We start from the raw sequence: 21,555 nt of genomic DNA on the forward strand, positions 1-21,555 counted from the left end.
ACATGCAGCCACCCCTCTTCTAAGATTTTCTAAAGCTTGTATATCAGGGGAAAAGATCTCTTTTAAAAAGTAATCCCAATTAGTGGGAGAGTAAATGGCTGACACTGGTAGCAAAACCTTAGTTCATTGGAATTCACGTGCTCAAAATTGCTGTGGTTTCTATCACCATATATTAGTTTACCTGTTCTAGAACTTCATGTAAAATGAATAATATAGTAGGTTGTGTCTGGTTAATGCTGTTTAAATTCATTTGTGCTGCTGCATATAGCAATAGCTCATTCCATTTTATTGCTGAGTAGTATTCTATTTTAGGATTATAGCACAATTTATATTTTTATTTGTTTATGAACAATTGAAATATTTCCATTTTATACTATTTTGAATAGAGCTATCAATAACATGAATGTATACATTTTTTGGACATATTTTCATTCCCCTTTGGTAAACATCCAGAAGGTGAACTCTGGAAACATCTGGTAGTAAGGCATTTAACATTATTTATAATTACCACACTGTTCTCCAAAGTGAAGTACCATTGTACATGGTAATCAGCAAGTGTGATGATTTCAGGAGCTAATACTCTTGATCAGGTTGACACTCACTCTTTGGTAATGAAATATTTTAAATTTTACTCAAACTAGTAGATGGAAAATGGTATCCCACTGTTACTGTAATTCCATTTCTCTGATAGCTGAGGATGTTGGGCTTCTTTATCAAGTGCATATTGACCATTAATACTTACTATGTGGAACATATTTTATCCTATTTTTGTTTGATTGCCTTTTAGTTACAGCCTTGTAGGTGATAGTTATATGTGTCTAAGGTACCATATAAATTGAGTGGGCTTTTTAGTAGAAAATCAATCAAACATCTATACATACATGTGTTTTGGACTCTATTCTGTACCACAAATCTATTTATCTATGTTTATAAAGTGCTGCATTATCTCCGGTACTGGAGGTTTATAGGAGCTCATGGAGTAGGTATTGTGAGTGCTCTAACTTTGTTGTTTTTCAAGATTATTTTGGCTATTCTGAATTTTTTCCGTGTCATATAGATGCAGATCTAAAGCCAGATATGGGGAACCTTACTTTTATGCCATGAGGCTGGGCTTACACCTGTCTACTCCTAAAACAGTCACCTTTGGTTGCAGTTATTAAAATTAATATTACATTGGTGCTTTAAAATTGAGCTTAGCTAAAAAGTGTACCTTGGTCTCAACCCTATGGTGTTAGATGAAGGATGAACCACTTGGATGCTTAGGATAAGAGAGTAAAGGAGATAATTCTCCTCCATCGAGCTAACTCTTTCAACATTTTAAAGCCAGAATGGCTTCATGTTTGATGCAGAAAATTTAAATTCTTTGAGAAAATTCCTTGAAGAGGAGTGTGTCTTGCTGTCTGAATAAAAAAGCCATGGAGAGAGAATTGAAGAATTCATTACAGAGCCTATGTAGGAAATCAGCCTCAAGGGCTTTTAGAAATATTTGCAAGTTGAGTTTATGCAGTCCATCATTAGGACGGTTCAACTCTTGTCACGTAAACATTAGAAAGTACAGATATATTAAAATATCCTTGGTAAAAGCTTTTGGTGTACCAAGTCATTAATTAGACATGGAATGAAAATAAATACAATAAAGCTCAAAGTTTTAACTCTGGGAAGAAGTTTGAGAATGTATAAATACTAAAGGAATTTTATATAGGTTGGCAGCATTATTTTTCAACTACTCATGATTATAATTGTAATCAGAATGTGTGTTTTGCGGCTATTAGGGAAAAGAGCAGTGTCCAACTAAGCCTGGAATATTATAAACTTTTTGTAGAAAAGAATGTAATGCTTGAAAACCATCTATATTTTATCTATGACATCAAATAGCTGATTTTAGACACCTATTATTGTCATTTTGCATTTTTTATCACACAATATTAGTAAATGTTAGTGTTCATAAAAATGTTAGTACTTCATTCTAAAAATGTTAGTATTTCATTTAAAAATGGACAAAAGAGGAAACACTTCTTGGAAAAAATAACACTGCATGGCATTTATTCTCATTAAAATTTTTTTTAAATTATAATTTATGTATGCAAAATATTTACCCAACAACACATTATTAGAATGTGAAATAACCGTATACATTTATTTTAGATATAAAAATTAACCAGTACATTATTTTAGAATTATGAGATATTTATTACAGCATATGTTTTTGGCGGCAATTTAATAAGCTGTCAACAACCAAAGTTCATCAATCAAGGAATGGCTAAGTACAAAGTGATTTGTCTGTTTTCCAGAGTTATATGCTGATATTAAAAAATTTTTTAAAAGAATTTTTATTGGTCAAGAGAAATTCTGCTGATGTATTCTAAAGTAAAAAAAAAAAAAACCATTGCAGGGAACATAATATAGCATGATTTTTAAAAAGCCTTTCTTGTATGGATGGTATTACAGAATGCTATTCATAGTATTTAATTTTAGTTGTGGGTTATAGAAAGGGATAGAAATTGTAGAATTTGGGAAGGGAAAATATACAAAACCAAACAGTTATATTTGTGCCTTATAAGATAAAATGCTACTATGAGGCCGGGCACGGTGGCTCACGCCTGTAATCTCAGCACTTTGGGAGGCCAAGGTGGGTGGATTGCCTGAGCTCAGGAGTTCACAACCAGCCTGGTCAACACTGTGAAACCTGGTCTCCACAAAAATACAAAAAATTAGCTGGGCGTAGTGGTGTCACCTGTAGTCCCAGCTACTTGGGAGGCTGAGGCAGGAGAATTGCTTGAACCCAGGAGGTGGAGGTTGCAGTGAGCTAAGATTGCACCACTGCACTCCAGCCTGGGCTGCAGAGTGAGACATCATCTCAAAAAAAAAAAAAAAAAAAATTACTCTGGAAGTGTAAAATTGATTCCTAAAAATTAATATGCTTATGAGCAGGATCAGATGTTATCAAAATCAGAAGTAAACAAATTTGATGATTGGATAATGCAATTTTCTATATTGTTATGTTCAGCTTATGTTTAGATGAAGTAAATACAAGAAGTGAAAGAAAAGGAAAAAAAGAAAATAAATGGATCTGGATAAAGACACCTTGGATCATTTTTCAATTCAATTCCTCACAATGTTTACTTTGAACACTAGATTAAATTGAAACAGGCACAATTAGAAAACTGTATATATTTTTTAAATAATAAAAAAAAGGGGCCCATTGAAACAATGGAAGAATACTAAGATGTAAGGAATTCATTTGCTGAGTGAGAGTACACAATGTAAATGAAGCATTATGTTAGAATACATTCCATGCCACTGTGTAGACAGGCTCATGAAGGAGACAAAGAAGACAGGAATGAAGATGCAACTGACCCTAGAGTGTATCAGTTTTCTTTAATCTGCGTTATTATCTCCATATATTTTTCAAAATTCTGCATTGATACCATTACAGTAGATGACAAGATAACTTCTTTACCTTCAGGTTGTGCAGGTTGCCAATTCTAAATCAGCTTATCGGGAAGTTATTATAAACCAGTGTTTGCAGTAGTGCTAGGATCTGTCAAGGAGGATCTAGAACAATCCAGGATTTTTCTCAGCAGTCCTAATCAAAACCCTATTTTATCCCTAAGATATACAATATTAACTTAATCTGATTGAAAAACCTCATTCTGAGGTAGCATAATTTATTGCGTTCTTAGCTTTAATGTTTAAACAGCCTTTTCTTTTCTTCTTCTTTTTTTTTTTTTTTTTTTTTTTTTGAGATGGAGTCTCTCTCTGTCACCCAGGCTGGAGTGCAGTGGCGTGATCTCGGCTCACTGCAACCTCCGCCTCCCAGGTTCAAGCAATTCTCCTCTCTCAGTCTCCCGAGTAACTGGGACTACAGGCATATGCCACCGTGCACGGCTAATTTTTGTATTTTCAGTAGAGACGGGGTTTCACCATGTTGGTCAGGCTAAACAGCTTTTCACATTGTATTATAATCACATATTTACTTACTTTCTTGCTTCCTATCTAGCGCACACATTCTTTATGGTTCAATCTTACTTATATTTAATACCTAGTACCTGCTATGAAGTATCTATTACTAATTTTCTGGTTATTTTTACTCTGAACTATATAAGCTTTTCACTTTAACTCTGCAACTCTAAGTTTGACATAATTTGCCCTATTTATAAAAAGTAGCGGTTCCAATATGACCTCAAAAATTGCTTAGGATATATATTACCTGAGTGTAGTATTTATTTTATCCCACTGAGGTGGCAAAGAGTATGGGGTTGCTCTAAGAGTACATGTTTTGTCCAGAAAAACAGGAAAACCTAAGCAGATAGAATATTTCTACTTTTTTATGTTATAATTGGTTTGACAGAGTACTAAACAAAGATTATTGTACTCAACTATGCAATTGAGTATTAAGATATTAAGTGGGAATTTTGAATCGATTGGTTAAAGTTCTCTTTAGAGCATCTTTTACTTCTTTGTTCCTTAGGCTGTAGATCAATGGATTCAGCATAGGAATCACCAGGGTGTAAAACACCGAGGCCATTTTATCAATAGCCAAAGTATGACTGGACTTGGGTTGCAAGTAAATAAATAACAATGTCCCATAGAACACGATCACCACTGTCAGATGAGAGCTACAGGTGGAGAAGGCTTTGTACCTCCCTTCCCTTGAGTTCATTCTGAGAATGGCCACTAGAATAAACGTGTAGGATATGAGAACAATTGAGAGGGAGAAGAGCAAATTACAGCCGGAGAAGATCAAAATGATTAATTCTAATTCATTTGTGTCAGAACAGAGTATGGACATCAGAGGGATACAGTCACAGTAAAAATAGCTGATTATGTTTGAGCCACAGAAGGACAGTTTAAATAACTTAATTGTGAGAAATAGTGACACAAACGTGCTATAGAGATAGGGAACAATTACCAGCACCCAAAGTACTTTCTCTGCCATGATGATCACATACAGAAGAGGTTTACAGATGGCTACGTAGCGATCATAGGCCATTGCTGATAGAATAAAGAGCTCAGAGATGATGACAATCTCAAAGAATGCTAGCTGAGTGGCACACCAATTGTAAGAAATTGTATTTTTGTGCACTATGAAGTTTTCTAACATCTTCGGGGCAATGACAGTGGAGTAACCAAGATCAGTAATTGACAAATGTCTGAGGAAAAAGTACATGGGGGTGTGTAGCTTGGAGTCCAAGTAGGTCAAGATAACCATGCCCAGATTACCTATCACTGTGACCAAATATATGATGAGGAAGAGTCCGAACAGTGGAGCCTGCAGCCCAGGGTTGTCTGTAATCCCCATGAGAATAAATTCAGTCACCTTGGTCACTGCCGTGTGATTGGGTTTTACCATGTGGCTCATCTTGGTAACCTGTGCAAACTAGAAAACCAATATTTATTATATTTGAAACATTATCTTCTAAGAAAATTAACAATATGATATATGAGCAATGGAGGTATTTCCTTTATTTCAAATTCTAAATAGAGTCTCCTCTTCCCTTAAGGTCAAAACCACACAAAGCTACAGTCACATTCATTAAAACTTTGGTAAAGTGTGAATTAAAAAGGTCAAGGTATTTTGAAGTTGTTGCTTTGATGTAGCTACTATGACCCACTTTTTTATGACCCAGAGTCATTTTAAGTATGTAAAAGTAGCTACCACTTTTGTTTCTGCTTACCACAATTTTCAGGTAATTTGTAAAACAAACATCTGTACATTAAACTTTACATTTTTGCTGATCATTGAAAAAAGCAAGACAAGAACTTCAAAACTGTTGATGGAGTAATGAATCGGACAGTAGGAAATCTCTGACCATTATATATATGTCAATACTTCTGTCTATAAATTCAACTTGTTTACCAAAAACAAAATTTTATGCCATAATTTGAGAATTTTGTTAATAATATCTTAATCTGCATTTGCCACATCTGAACTTTTTGCCTATTGAACTGCTCCTTCTAGTGAGCAATTGGGGGATGTATAAGCCCCCAATTATACATCCTTCTTCTGCAGAAAAAAAAAAAAAAAAAAAACTGGCTGTTCTTACAATTCATGAATGTTTAAGAGAGAATCATAAAAAAGGGCTCAGTGGATAGAGAAATACAAATGGATATCGAGAAATACAAATGAATATCAAGAATTTAAGGAAATCCATTGTGTGCTAGGTAATTTTGCAAGTGACTTGCAGATATTAACTCATATGATCTACACAATTAATTTTAGGAAGTAGGCAGTAATATCATCCCCATTTAAAAGAAAAAGAAACTGAGGCACAAAGAGTTGGATAATTTAACAAAGATCTTTCACATTATAAGTTGCAGTGTCAGGATTCAAATAAAGTCATTCTGCCTTCAGAATATGTTCTCATAAACCCTCTAACACACCGCTTCTCCATTAGAGATACTCTTCATTGGTAGGAAGTGAGAAGGAGACAGGAAAGACACAAGGTAAATAATGATAGATAAAGATCTTTGTTAAAATAGATGACTGAACATGAAGTAATTTGAAAGCTAAGGTGGCATAAATAATGACCAGCCCCGAGTACTGGGGACTGTATAACAGGTCTGTCTGCACATCCTTCCTATGGATGACAGAACAGTATATTGCAAGGGAGGCAATAGTTTTGCAGAGAATAGGACCCTTCAAGATTTTTGGTGACAACCTGCTTTAAGGATGTACCCTTAGAAATTTTCTAAGACCAATGTTTCTGCTTACCTTAATGGGGAATCTGCTTTGCTTTCTACTGCTTTAGGCCTTATAAGTGGCTACAGAATGGATTTAAATTTTTTCTACTCCCTTAAGACTCATTGTGTTGAAGTATTAATCTGACTCAAGATTAAACAAATTATATGTAATTACCCGAGGGAAAGTACCTTGAATATCTGTTGATTATTCTCTGAATGTTTTATTAAGAAAAAGTCATAAGTACTTATGCCTTTGTCTAACTGAAAAAATAAATTATGCCATATCACTCAAGACTGGAAATCACAAATGCCGTTTTCAGCATTGCATGCAAATATTACATATATAATCCCCAAAAGTCATAAGTAAATGAAGTAATGAATTTCTAGAAAAAATGTTATGTAATATTTGATAATACATCCATTGACGGCATAGATTTTGTTGAATATATAATTACAAACTGACATAAAACAATGTATTATAAACTGTATTAGACTGAGATAATATTTTATTAATTGTATTGTTTATGGCAAAAAATTAGTGGCAAATAATTTCTTCATTTGTATATAACGTATCATTTATCTCTGGCTGTTTTTAAGAACTTTCGTTATTGGTTTTCAGAAATTTGACTATAATGCATTTTAGCGTAATTTCCTTTCGATTTACCCTACTTGGAATTATTTTAGCTTTTTGTATGTCTAGGATTTTGTTTTTTTTAAATACATTTAGAAAAAAATTCTGGCCAACATTTTTTACTGTGTATTTTCTGCACTATTTAATCTCTTCTTTACACTTAGACTTAAAATTAAACATGACTTAAATAACTTGTTATTGTTCTACAGATCACTAAGACTATTTTCATGGTTTTTGTTCAGTATATTTTTACTCTGGCTTTGTTTTCAGTAGTCTTCATTGTTGACTGCTTAAGTCATCTTTTGTTCAGTTCCTAATCTGCCATTGTTCTCATTCAATGTATATTTTTCATATCTAATACTGTATATTTATGTCTAGAAGCCCCATATCTGTTGTTTCTTAAATCTTCATTTTTTTTTCCTCACAATGCTAATGTTTTTGTTAAATCATTTAGTTTACTGAACATGTTTATAACAGTTGTCTTAAAGCCCTTGCTTGCTAATTCTATCATTATACCATTTCAATATCTACTTGAATTATCTCCAAGATAGGACCACATATTCCTGCTTTCTCAAATGCCTAGTATTTGGGATTGGATGCTGAATATTGTGAATTTTGTGTTAATCAGTGCTGTATATTTTTGCATTTTTTTGAAAGAATATTAAGTGTTTTAAACAAAGATTAGTCAGCAGTATTTGATACTTGTTTTCAAGCCCTCAGAAGCATTTGGAGTAACATTTGCCTCTGAAATCTCTAGTGGAGTAACATTTGCCTCTGAAATCTCTAGTGGGTGCCTAGTTGTTGATCAAGGATGATACATTCCAGCTTTTTTGGAACTAGGATGTCTTCCTTCTCAGTGTGACACCTACGAATTATTCAGCTTAAAATTCTTAGGTCATTCTTTGAAAAGCCTTGTGGACATTTGATATAGCCATGCATAATTTAAGAGTTCAGCCACAAACTCAAAGAGAACTTGAAATGGAGGAAAGGATGAAAAATAATAACAAAAATATTCCATGTAAGAAACAAATAGCAATAAGTGGAAAGTATGCCTTCCAACATCTGTAATTACTTTTTTTTTTAACTTTCAACTTTTATTTCAGATACAGAGATACACGTGCAGGATTGATACATGGGTATACTGCATGATGCTGCATGATGCTGGGGTTTGGGGTATGGATCCTTCACTCATGTAAGCAAGCCTAGAACTCAATAAGGAGTTTTTCAACAGACACCCTTGCCTGCTTCTCGTAGTCCACACTGTCTATCTATTTGATTCTTCTCTCTTTTCTTCTTTATTAGTCTTGCTAGCAGTCTATCAATTTTGTTGATCTTTTCAAAAAACCAGCTCCTGGATTCATTGATGTTTTTCGAGGGTTTTTTGTGTCTCTATCTCCTTCAGTTCTGCTCTGATCTTAGTTATTTCTTGCCTTCTGCTATCTTTTGAATGTGTTTGCTCTTGTTTCTCTAGTTCTTTTAATTGTGATGTTAGGGTGTCAATTTTAGATCTTTCCAGCTTTCTTTTGTGGGCATTTAGTGCTATAAATTTCCCTCTACACACTGCTTTAAATGTGTCCCAGAGATTCTGGTATGTTGTATCTTTGTTCTCATTGGTTTCAAAGAACATCTTTATTTCTGCCTTCATTTCGTTATGTACCCAGTAGTCATTCAGGAGCAGGTTGTTCAGTTTCCATGTAGTTGAGTGGTTTTGATTGAGTTTCTTAGTCCTGAGTTCTAGCTTGATTGCACTGTGGTCTGAGAGACAGTTTGTTATAATTTCTGTTCTTTTACATTTGCTGAGGAGTGCTTTACTTCCAACTATGTGGTCAATTTTGGAATAAGGGTGATGTGGTGCTGAGAAGAATGTATATTCTGTTGATTTGGGGTGGAGAGTTCTGTAGATGTCTATTAGGGCCTCTTGGTGCGGAGTTGAGTTCAATTCCTGGATATCCTTATTAACTTTCTGTCTCGCTGATCTAATGTTGACAGTGGGGTGTTAAAGTCTCCCTTTATTATTGTATGGGAGTCTTAAGTCTCTTTGTAAGTCTCTAAGGACTTGCTTTATGAATCTGGGTGCTCCTGTATTGGGTGCATATATATTTAGGATAGTTAGCTCTTCTTATTGAATTGATGCCTTTACCATTATGTAATGGACTTCTTTGTCTCTTTTGATCTTTGTTGGTTTAAAGTCTGTTTTATCAGAGACTAGGATTGCAACCCCTGCCTTTTTTTGTTTTCCATTTGCTTGGTAGATCTTCCTCTATCCCTTTATTTTGAGCCTATGTGTGTCTCTGTATGTGAGATGGGTCTCCTGAATACAGCACACTGATGGGTCTTGACTCTTTATCCAGTTTGCCAGTCTGTGTCATTTAATTGGACCACTTAGTCCATTTACATTTAAGGTTAATATTGTTATGTGTGAACTCGATCCTGTCATTATGATATTAGCTGGTTATTTTGCTCGTTAGTTGATGCAGTTTCTTCCTAGCATTGAAGGTCTTTACATTTTGGCATGTTTTTGCAATGGCTGGTACCGGTTGTTCCTTTCCATGTTTAGTGCTTCCTTCAGGATCTCTTGTAGGGCAGGCCTGGTGGTGACAAAATCTCTAAGTATTTGCTTGTCTTTAAAGGATTTTATCTTTCCTTCACTTATAAAACTTAGTTTGGCTGGATATGAAATTCTGGGTTTAAAATTCTTTTCTTTAAGAATGTTGAATATTGGCCCCCAATCTCTTCTGGCTTGGAGAGTTTCTGCTGAGAGATTCGCTGTTAGTCTGATGGGTTTCCCTTTGTGTGTAACCCGACCTTTCTCTCTGGCTGCCCTTAACATTTTTTCCTTCATTTCAACTTTGGTGAATCTTACAATTATGTGTCTTGGAGTTGCTCTTCTAGAGGAGTATCTTTGTGGCATTCTCTGTATTTCCTGAACTGGAATGTTGACCTGCCTTGCTAGGTTGGGGAAGTTCTCCTGGATAATATCCTGCAGAGTGTGTTCCAACTTGATTCCATTCTTCCCATCACTTTCAGGCACACCAATCAGACGTAGCTTTGTCTTTTCACATAATCCCATATTTCTTGGAGGCTTTGTTCATTTCTTTTTACTCTTTTTTCTCTAAACTTCTCTTCTTGCTCATTTCATTCATTTGATCTTCAATTGCTGATACTCTTTCTTCAAGTTGATCGAGTCGGTTACTATTGAAAGGGTATTTCCTAGGTTATCTTCCAGGATTTTTATAGTATTAAATTTTACATCCATCTTGAGTTAATTTTTGTGCATGGTGAAAAGTAGTGAGTACAGTTTCAATATACTGCATATGGTTAGCCAGTTATCCCAGAACTATTTTTTGAATAGTGAGTCCTTTCCTCTTGTCAAAGACCACATGGTTGTAGTTGTATGGCTCTATTTCTGAGTTTTCTCTTTTATTCCAGTGATCTGTGTGTGTGACAGTATCATGCTTTTTTAGATTACTGTAACCTTACATTATAGCTTGAAGTTCAGTTGAGTGATGTCTCTGGCTTTGTTCTTTTTGCTTAGGATTACTTTGGCTATTTTGGCTTTTTTGACTCCATATGAATTTTAGATATATTTTTTGAATTTTTTTTTCTAATTCTATGAAGAATGATGTTGGTATTTCAATATGAAGAGCACTGAATCCATAAATTACTTTGACAATATGGTCACTTTAACAATATTGATTCTGCCAGTCTATGAGCATGCAATGTATTTCCATTTGTTTGTGTTGTCTCTGATTTATTTCATGAGTGTTCTGTAGTTCTCTTTGGGGTGCTCTTTTGCCTCATTCACTAGCTGATTGCTTGGTATTTCATTTTCTTTGTGGCTACTGTAAATGGGATTGTTCTTGATTTGACTCCTAGCTTGGACATTTAGGAGCCTTTAGGTGGAAGCTTTAGCTATATACAGAATCATATAATCAGTGAAAAGAGATAGTTTGACTTCTTCTATTTCTACTTTTATGCGTTTTTTTGTTGTTGGTGGTGTTCTTGCCTGATTACTCTGGCCAGAACTTCTAGTGCTATGTCAAATTGGTGTGGTTGGAGTGGGCATCCTTGTTTTATTCCAGTTCTCAAGGGAAATGGTTTCAGCTTTTGCCTTTTCACTATGATGTTGGCTGTGGTTTTATCATAGATGGCTTTTATTATTTTCGGGTACATGCCTTCAATGCCTAGTCTGTTGAGGGTTTTTATCCTGAAGGGATGTTGGATTTTATAAAAGGCATTTTCTACATATATTGAGATGATTGTATGTTTTTGTTTTTAATTCTGGTTATGTGCTGAATCATATATATTGATTTGCATGTGTTGAGAAAGCCTTGCATCCCAGGAATAATGCCTACTTGATTATGAGGTTTTAACTTTTAGATATGCTGCTAGATTCAATTTGCTAATATTTTTTGAGGATTTTTGCATCTATATTAATCAAAGATATTGGACTGAAGTTTTCTTTTTTTGCTATGTCTCTGCCAGATTTTGGCATCAGGAAGATGCTGCATTTATAGAATGAGTTAAGGAGGAGTCTCTCCTCCTCAATTTTTTGGATTATTTTCAGTTGAATTGGTACCAGATCTTTGTACACCTGGTAGGATTAGGCTGTGAATTCATCTAATCCAGGGCTTTATTTTTTGGTTGGCAGGTTTTTCTTTTCTTTTTTTTTTTAAACTGATTCAGTTTTAGAACTAAAACTTTTTCTAGTCAGGGTTTTAATATAGTCCTAATTCAACCTTAGGATATTATGTGTTTCCAGGAATTTATCCATTTCATCTAGATTTTCTAATTTGCATGCATGGAGGAGTTCATAGTTTTCTCTGAGGATGTTTTGTATTTTTATGGGAATAATGTAATATCAAATTTTCATCTCTGATCTAGCTAATGGTCTATCAATGTTAATTTTTCAAAGAATCAACACTTGGTTTAATTGATCTTTTGTGTAAATATTTGTGTCTCAACTTTGTTCAGTTCTTCTCTAACTTTTCTCCTGCTAGCTTTGAGGTTGGTTTGTTCTGCTTTTTGTTTGTTTTTCCCTAGTACTTGTAGATGCAAAGTTAGACTTTAGTTTGAGATCTTTCTAACTTCTTACTGAAGGTATTAAGGACTATAAACTTTCCTCTTAATATTGCTTTAGCTATATCCCAGAGATTTTGGTAAGTTGTCTCCCTATTTTCATTCCTTTAAAAGTATTTTTTTTTAATTTATGCTTTAATTTTAATTTTGATGCTAACCTAAGAGTTATTCAGAATAAAGTTGTTTAATCTTTATTTTTTTTATTTTGAGGGATCTTCTTGATATTAATTTCTATTTCTATTGCATTGTGGTGTGAAAGTGTGCTTAGTATGATTTTGATTTTTTGAAATTGTAGAGACTTGCTTTATTACTGAACATATGGTCAATAAGAAGAACATCTATTCAGTGGTTATTGGGCAGAGTGTTCTGTAGATGTCTATTAGGTTTAATTGGTCAAGTGTCAAGTTTAAGTCCAGAGTTTCTTTGTTAGGTTTCTACCTTGAAGATCTGTCTAATGCCATCAGTGGGGAGTTGAAGTTTCCAGCTATTATCCCATGGCTAAATATTTTCATAGGTCAAGTACAACTTGTTCTATGAATCTCAGTTCCCCAAAGTTGACTGCATATTTGTTTAGGATAGTTAAGTCTTCTTATTGGATTGTATACTTTATCGTTTTTTTATATCTGTCTTTGTCCTTAATTGCTATTGTTTTGAAGTCTGTTTTATCTGATACAAGAATAGTGACTCCTCTTTGTTTTTCATTTGCATGGTAGATCTTTCTTCATTCCTTTACTTTGAGTCTGTGGGTGTTAATACATGTGAGATAGGTATCTTAAAAATAGCAGATGGTTGAGTCTTTCTTTTTATTCAGCTTGCCACTCTATGTCTTTTAAGTGGAGCATTTAGCCCATTTACATTCAGGATTAGTATCGATATGTGAGATTTTCATCTTGTCTTTGTGCTCTTAGCTGGTAGTTATGTAGACTTGATTAAGTAGTTGTTTTATAGTGTCTGTGGGTTGTATGCTTAAGTGCATTTTTGCTTTTTTGCTTAAGTGCATTAAGTGTCATTCTTTTGATTCCATGCTTAAGACCTCCTTGAAGACTTTTTGGAAGCCTGGTCTAGTTGAAACAAACTCTCTTGTCTGTGAAGGATTTTATCCTTCTGAAGTTAGTTTGGTGAAATATGAAATTCTTGGTTGGAATTTTTTTTTTTTTTTTGAGACTGCTGAAAATAGGCCCCAATTTCTTCCAGTCTTTAAGATTTCTGCTGAGAGGTCCGTTGGTAGGCGGATGAGGTTCTCTTTATATTTGATCTGACCCTTTTCTTTGGCTGCCTTTAAGATTTATTTCCTTTTGCGTTGACCTTGGTGAATCTTATGACTATGAGTCTTCGGGATAGTTTTCTTGTACAGTATCTATCTGGTGCTGTCTGTATTTCTTGAATTTGCATATCAATTTATCTACCGAGTTTAGGGTAATTTTTAAGGACTATGTCCTCTTATGTATTTTCCAAGTTGCTTATTCTGTCTCCTTCTTTCTCAGGAAAGCTAATAAGTTGTAGATTTGGTTTCTTTATATAATCCTATATTTCTCAGAGGTTTTGTTTATTTTTAAAATTATTTTTCTTAGCCGGGCGAGGTGGCGGGCGCCTGTAGTCCCAGCTGCTCGGGAGGCTGAGGCAGGAGAATGGCGTGAACCCGGGAGGCGGAGCTTGCAGTGAGCTGAGATCCAGTCACTGCACTCTAGCCTGGGCGACAGAGCAAGACTCCGTCTCAAAAAAAAAAAAAAGAAAAATTATTTTTCTTTTCTTTTTAGACTGAGTTGATTCAAAGAACTGGTTTTTGAGCTCTAGGATTATTTCCTCAGCCTGATCTATTCTGCTGTTAATACTTCAAATTGGTTCTTTCTTAAAATGTCAGTATCATCTTTAAGCTCTTAAACCATTCTACTGAATTTCTTGGATTCCTTAGATTGGGGTTTAAATTTCTTCTGAATCCTGATTATCTTTCTTGCTACCCAGATTCTGAATTCTATGCACGTCATTTCAGTCATTTCTGACTAGTAAAAAACCATTCCTGGAAAGCTAGTGGGCTCACTTTGAGGTAAGGGGACACCCTGGCTTTTTGAATTCCTAGAGTTCTTGAGCTAATTCTTTCTCATCTGGGAGGACTGTTGTTCCTTTAACTGTGATGCAAATTGAGTATAGTCAGTTGACTTTGTTTCTAGATGTTTTCAGAGGGCCAAGACTCTATACAGAATATTTATTTGTGGCTGAATTGTTGCCTTTTGTTTCACAGGAGGGTATAATAGCAAAATATTTTTGGTGTTGTAGTTTGGACTACTATCCAGTAGATAATGCTTATGAGTAATGGCCAGTAGATAAGCTCTGACTCAGCAGAAGGCTATGGATGTCCACATAGTGGTCATAGGCCATGGTGATGAGATGAGAAGTTCACTGATAATGAACATAATAAAGAAAGCCATCTGCATGGTACATGCATAACATGGAATGGCATTTTGAGCCACAACAAAGTTTACTAGTATCTTGGGATAAATGACCTTAGAATTACCAAGATCAGTAAAATTCAGGTACCTGATTTAAAAAATATATAGGTGTTGTGTAGACCCGAGTCCACATTGTTCAAAATGATTATGCAGTCTTTGCTCACCACTGTGAATGCATAGATGATGAGGAAGACCCAAAAAAGGGGGAGCTGCAGCTCAAGCCGACTTGTGATTTCCATCAGAATGAATTCAGTAAGCACTATTAGATTCTTTTGGTCCATTTAGTCCAGTTATCTCTTCCAGGAAGAAACAGAGTGGTTGTTATAAGTTTTATGTAACGTCATCCAAACAAATTATAACATTTGTAGACAAAAGGTGTTATTCATAATGAGAAACTTTATTTCCACATCTGATCCTAAAACTAAAAAAAAAGAAACTTCTACTATCAAAAGAAGCAACCCATATTAAATACACATATAATTATGATGTAGATTAAACTGTAAATATCAATAATGTTTGGAACACATCAATTGATAAAATTATATAGGTATTAATAAAGAAATGTTAGACTTTATTACACGGTGGCACACAGTTTTTTTTCTAATATACTTCCATATTTTCCAAAGAATTCTTATGGAATTGTGATATTATTAAAGAGTGAGATAGAGATAGCATGAAGCTACTGGAATCTAAATTTTAGTTTCCCTCATTGGCACTTTCTGGATAGGAATTTAACAATAAACTCACAAGTAATATGTCTTTGTAAAAATTCCCAAAGCAAAGATATTATACTGTAAGTTCTAGGGTACATGTGCATAACGTGCAGGTTTGTTACATATGTATACATGTGCCATGTTGGTGTGCTGCACCCATCAACTCGTCAGCACCCATCAATTCATCATTTATATCAGGTATAACTCCCCAATGCAATCCCTCCCCCCTCCCCCCTCCCCATGATAGGCCCCAGTGTGTGATGTTCCCCTTCCCGAGTCCAAGTGAACTCATTGTTCAGTTCCCACCTATGAGTGAGAACATGCGGTGTTTGGTTTTCTCTTCTTGTGATAGTTTGCTAAGAATGATGGTTTCCAGCTGCATCCATGTCCCTACAAAGGACTCAAACTCATCCTTTTTTATGGCTGCATAGTATTCCATGGTGTATATGTGCCACATTTTCTTAATCCAGTCTGTCACTGATGGACATTTGGGTTGATTCCAAGTCTTTGCTATTGTGAATAGTGCCGCAATAAACATACGTGTGCATGTGTCTTTGTAGTAGCATAATTTATAATCCTTTGGGTATATACCCAGTAGTGGGATGGCTGGGTCATATTTTAACCATGACCAATTAAGGCCACTTTCTCTCAAAATTCTGACTTCCACTTCGTCACACTTTATCTGACAAAACAGTACATTAGCATATCTGCATATCTGCAGGCATTTGTAGGACCCAGCTAACAATGGATTGAGTTAATGATACTTTGATGTTTAATAGGTATATTTATATGGTTCAAAATCAATGACATTTATTATTAAATAATGCTATCTCTTTTGGTGTAGGAATATTCACTAAGAGCACCTTTACCACCAAATGTGCAGAGATTTGTCTGGAATTTCATATTATATAGATTTTATGATTTTTTTGCCCATTGGTTTATGACAAAATTTGTATTATTGTTTCTTTTAAATATTTACATAGATTTCAACTTAAATGTATACTTTTATTTTTGAAGAAAAAAGAAAAACTCCCAAATATAAGCTTAATGATTACCAACATGTGCATCTATTCCTACTAAAATATGTTTTATGTCAATATATAGGAATTTTGAATATTTAATTTGTTTTATTTCCTTTAAGATAATAATGTGAAAATAACACAGTGTAGAGGGCATTTAAAAGTACTGAGCATTTATTACATCACATATAAATTACTGTTTATTTCTAATATTGCCCAATAGAAGGCAGATCATTACATAGGTGATTTTCAAACATTTCAGTGATAAGCACTGGTCCTCTATTTAATTAATGTGGGACATGAGCAAAACAAAGAGGAACAGGTCTGATTGAGGTTAGTAAAATCTGCTTTAGCCTAATCTCTTTCTCTCTCCTCTTCTACCATTCCGTTTCTCCTCAATGAAAACTTGGAACTCTGCAATCATGAATGTTAGAACAGTAGTTGCATTTTAAAATATTTAGTCAAATAAAATATAGAATTTAGTTACAACTTCATGGAATGCCAGCTTTAACCCACACAACTATCAAGTAGAAACTTCTGGGAGCCCACCGCAAGGTCCAAACATACAGCTTAGAGGAGTTAGAGCACTCTCACCTTGTGGAAGTTGGCAGCAACTGATGAGTTTTATGTGTAGATCTTGCTGTTCTGATTTAGGAAGCAAGGACAGGGGAGGAGAGCAAGACTGGAGATTGGTCAGCTGCCTGCAATCATTCTTCCCAGGTGAAACTGTTTGTTCTTTCTTCATTGAATTCCACTCTGTCTTTCTGGCTTTTTCCTCTCTTACAAGTAAGAACCGTAAGTCCAGCATTTTTGAAAATATTATTTTGAACTAACAAGATTTCAGGGTATGCCTTCAAAGGGTTTTATTGTAGAATAGGAGATGCAGTGGACTGAACAAAAGAATTCAGTATTGCAGCCACAGTGTCACTGCTTTGAAGTGTTTAAATTTTGCCAATAATTCTTCGTTGGGAGAAAAGCTGAGTACTGGGAGAGAAGCTGAGACAGAGCTTGCATGTCTGCTAGACTTGCTGGCTCCTTGCTTTTAGCAGGCCAGTTATCTCAAGCAGCCATATGTTTCTCATTCACTTGATACACTGTTTCCTTTCAACGCACACATCCTCACCACCTGTTTGTTTGAGCGCCAATAAATAGCAGTGGCCTCCCAGAGCTTGGAGCCTTCACAGCCTCCACACTCAGGATGGTTTCTGGTCCCAGTTTCTCTCTCAAACTGTCTTTTTCGCATTCCTTTGACTCCGTCGTACTTCGTTGCCACCACCCCCCCCAACGACTTGGTGTTGGGTCTCATCACCCCAACATTCCTGGTGCCCAATGTGGGGTGACAAAGACCCCGGTGAAGGAACGCTAGAGCCTGTGAAAGCGGAGGATGCATTGTCAAAGGACACCCAGGACATCTAAAGAAGCTCTGCGGAAAAATAGTGCTCTGAAGAACCAGGGTAACAATGGGACGAAGTGAAAGCTGACATTTGGCTTATTTAAAAATTTTTAAAGCATTTGTTACAAAGTGGGGGAGTAAAAGTTAGTACTCAGAGTTTGTTACCACTTTTTAGTACAGTAAAGCCGTTTTGCCCATGGTTCCTGGCACAGGGAACTATGGAGTTGGATGAAAGGGAGAGAATTGGAAGAGATTTTTTTAAAAAGGTGTATAAAGAAGGAGCAGGGACAGGTACCCTGAAAGTGCTGCTGAGGGAAGGATACCAGAGGGGCCCGAGGAAGCCTAAGGCCATCCCCCTGGGCACGACAAGGGTGGAGGGGGTCACGAGTCTGTCCCTTCCCTGAGAGGCCCCCCTGCCACCACGGTCCCATGCCCCCATGACGACCCCCAGGTCAAACCCCAAGTCCCTGGCCGATCCAAGCCCTGGCCTCCGGGGCTGTACCGCTGACAAATCGGAGCCACCCCCATGAGCTCAGGAAGTGCGGAGAGGCGGCCTCCGCTGGTGCTGGGCTGCAGGGGCAGGCGGGTTGCGAAGTGCCCATGGCCACAACCCTCCCGGAGAGACCGTGGCTATAGCTGTCCTGCTGCGACTGCCTTACCTGGGGCAGCCCCCAATAGTCCTGGCAGAGCTTCCTTTCGGGCAGCGCTGCCGTCCCCACAGCTGGGCTATTACAACCCCTTCTACTTCCTGAGTCCTGGACCGCGGGCCCTGACCCGGGGATAGCTGCAGGCATCAGCACCTGGGCTCCAGTGGCAGGCCTGGGACCCTGGGCTTCTCATGTGCAGGCGTCCCTGTGGGCCAGTCCGTTGATGAAGGTAGAATCCGCAGCCCCTTCCTGAAGCCTGAGACCGGGCAACAGGCAGGCATGTTATTCCATCCTTGGTCCACCGTGGTGAATTTCTTTATTCTCCTCTTTGAAAAAGTAGCCATTATCTTAAGCATTATGCACCTCAGTGGGATAAGGGATATCTCTAAGTGTGCTATGCATTATATAATGGAAAACATAGATAAAGACACATCAATGGAAGACTTGCAGAAAATGATAGTTGTGGCTCTTATATACAGATTATTAGTTTGTTTCTATGAGACAATTTGCATCTGGGGAGCAGGTGGAGCTACCCCAGGGAAGTTCCTGGTGGGGCTTCGAATTCTGACATGTGATACATTAGTGCTTATTGCACTAAGTCGGGTTTTAGTGATTCCTTCCTCAAATGTTAGCATTACAATGTCCACTACATGAGCTTTGATCAAGAATTTTTCAATTGCTTCTTTTTTCCCTGCTTGCATCACACTGCTGTTTTTTCAGCATAATCGAACAGCCTATGATATTGTGGCAGGAACCACTGTGGTAAAAAGAAATGGGGTCAGATGATGCCCCCAAAGCCCTGATTTCCACACGTTATAATGACAAGACTAAATTGTGTATCAAGGGCATCAGTATCCCTGGGTTACACTAATTAATGATTTAGAAATTAAAGCAGTCACTCCAGTGTGATGCAGGTCACTACTCCGAAAGTGTATTGATTTTACTTAAATGCCAAAGAACTTTTCCAGAAGAAAAATCTATTAAATTCAAATATTAAAATTTGTAGGTAAAAAAATGCAAATGATTTATAAACAATGGACAATATATACTTTAAGATCTAAGGCACTTAAGATCTAAGAATTTGCTGAAAGCATTTTCAGCTTTGAAATCTCCAAATGAAACTTCAAAATTTATTTTGGTTTATCCCAAAATAATGGAAAATGTCCAGTTGTGTTTTGTAAACATCTATATAACTCATCTTTTAGTTACACTTCTGGGGAGCCACCAAAGAAGGTCCCCATGGGAGTTAGGGGACCCTTACCCTGAGGAACAGTTGGTCTAACAGAAGGTCTAGTCTAAATGTAAAAGGTGTTACTATACATACAGAAATAATTGACTCTGATTATACCAGAGAGATTCAATTAGTTATTAGTTCCTCGACTCCGTGTTCTGTCTCCCCAAGAGAAAGAATTGCTCAGTAGTTGCTGTTACCTTACATAGAGCTAGGAAGCAGCACAGTGAAAAGAACAGGAGGCTTTGGTAATACTAATCCAGCAGGAAAGGCTGTGTATTGGGTTAATCAAGTGTCTGACAAAAGACCTATTTGCACAGTAACTATTCAAGGAAAATATTTTGAAGGACTAGTAGATAATGGAGCTGAGGTCTCTATTGTTGCTATAAATCAATGGCCCCAGCACTGGCCTGAGCAAAAGGCATCCATTGATATTGTTGGAGTAGGAGCTGCCTGGGAAGTTTATTAATGTTCCTTGATTTTACCACGTCAAGGGCCAGATGGTCAGGAGGGGACAATCCAACCTATCATTACACCTATTCCTGTCATTGTATGGGGTAGAGACTTATTGCAAAAATGGGGTTCTGAAATAACTTCCTACAGATCAGTATAGTAATCATAGTAGACAAATGATGAAAAACATGGGATATCACCTGGGAAAAGGATCAGGAAAAGATAAAAACGGCCAATCGGAACCTTTAGAATTAAGAGCGCAAACAGATCAGACCAGATTGGGGTGTCATTTTTAGGAGCAGCCATTGTTGAGCCTCTGGCTCCCATTCCTCTTGTTTGGCTAACTGTCAAACCCATTTAGGTGGAGCAATGGCCACGGAAATAGGAAAAACTGGAGGCTTTAAAAGAACTGGTGCAGGAACAACTGCAAAAGGGACATATAGAGCCTACTTTCTCCCCTTGGAATTCTCCTGTATTTGTCATTAAGAAAAAATCAGGGAAATGGAGAATGTTAACAGATTTAAGGGCTGCTAATGCTGTGATTCCGCCCATGGGTGCGCTACAACCAGGGCTGCCCTCCCCAACAATGATCCCAAAATACTGGCCTCTCATAGTGGTAGATCTAAAGGGTTACTTTTTTCCATTCCTTTAACTGCCCAAGATTATGAAAAATTTGCTTTTACTGTTCCCGCCATAAATAATGAAAACCCAGTGGACAGATACCATTGGAAAGTATTACCACAAGGCATGCTAAATAGTCTTATTTGTCACTTATATCGGGAAAGCTATTAAATCAGTTACAGAACAGGTTAAAAAATGTTATATCATCCATTACATGGATGATAGTCTGTGTACAGCTGAGACTGGGGAGGAACTGATGCACTACAAACAGTAAAAAAAAAAAAAAAAAAAAAGGACTGTAAATGCGACAGGGTTCATTGTAGCCCCTAATAAAATCCAAACTTCTGCCTTTCAATATCTAGGAATGAAGGTAGAGCAAAGTGCTATTAAGCCCCAAAAGGTTCATATTCAAAAAGATAATTTAGAAACCTTAAATGATTTCCAAACATTATTAGGAGACTTTAACTGGATTTATCCAACTTTAGGCATTCCTACCTATGCTATGTCTCACCTCTTTTTTTACTTTACGAGGCAATTCTAGCCTTAACAGTAAATGCTTCATGTCCAAAAAGCACTGGAGGAACTTCAGTTAATTGAGGAAAAAATTCAGCAAGATCAACCCATGACTGCAGCTGAA

At 36.5% G+C, this 21,555-nt stretch overlaps 1 protein-coding gene and 1 pseudogene across 2 annotated transcripts; one reads left to right on the forward strand and one right to left on the reverse strand.

Moving 5' to 3' along the window:
* Positions 1-4,375: 4,375 nt before the first annotated feature.
* On the reverse strand, positions 4,376-5,451 carry LOC111544821 (olfactory receptor 8K1). Its single transcript, XM_023215468.1, has one exon. It carries the CDS (start codon positions 5,360-5,362, stop codon positions 4,403-4,405), a length of 960 nt encoding a protein of 319 aa, XP_023071236.1. The 5' UTR covers positions 5,363-5,451; the 3' UTR covers positions 4,376-4,402.
* Positions 5,452-14,890: 9,439 nt separating this feature from the next.
* Positions 14,891-19,758, forward strand: LOC111544792 (annotated as a pseudogene). The gene is made up of 2 exons (XR_003309391.1): positions 14,891-14,925; positions 18,246-19,758. The product of XR_003309391.1 is annotated as a protein FAM8A1 pseudogene (transcript).
* The last annotated feature ends 1,797 nt before the right edge of the window (positions 19,759-21,555 follow it).

This window comes from Piliocolobus tephrosceles, chromosome 13 (genome assembly GCF_002776525.5).
Source record: "Piliocolobus tephrosceles isolate RC106 chromosome 13, ASM277652v3, whole genome shotgun sequence".
NCBI classification, from domain to species: domain Eukaryota; kingdom Metazoa; phylum Chordata; class Mammalia; order Primates; family Cercopithecidae; genus Piliocolobus; species Piliocolobus tephrosceles.

Excerpts from the sequence above, each read along its gene's own strand:
- LOC111544821 (XM_023215468.1), bottom strand. The coding sequence starts at position 5,362 with ATGAGCCACATGGTAAAACCCAATCACACGGCAGTGACCAAGGTGACT.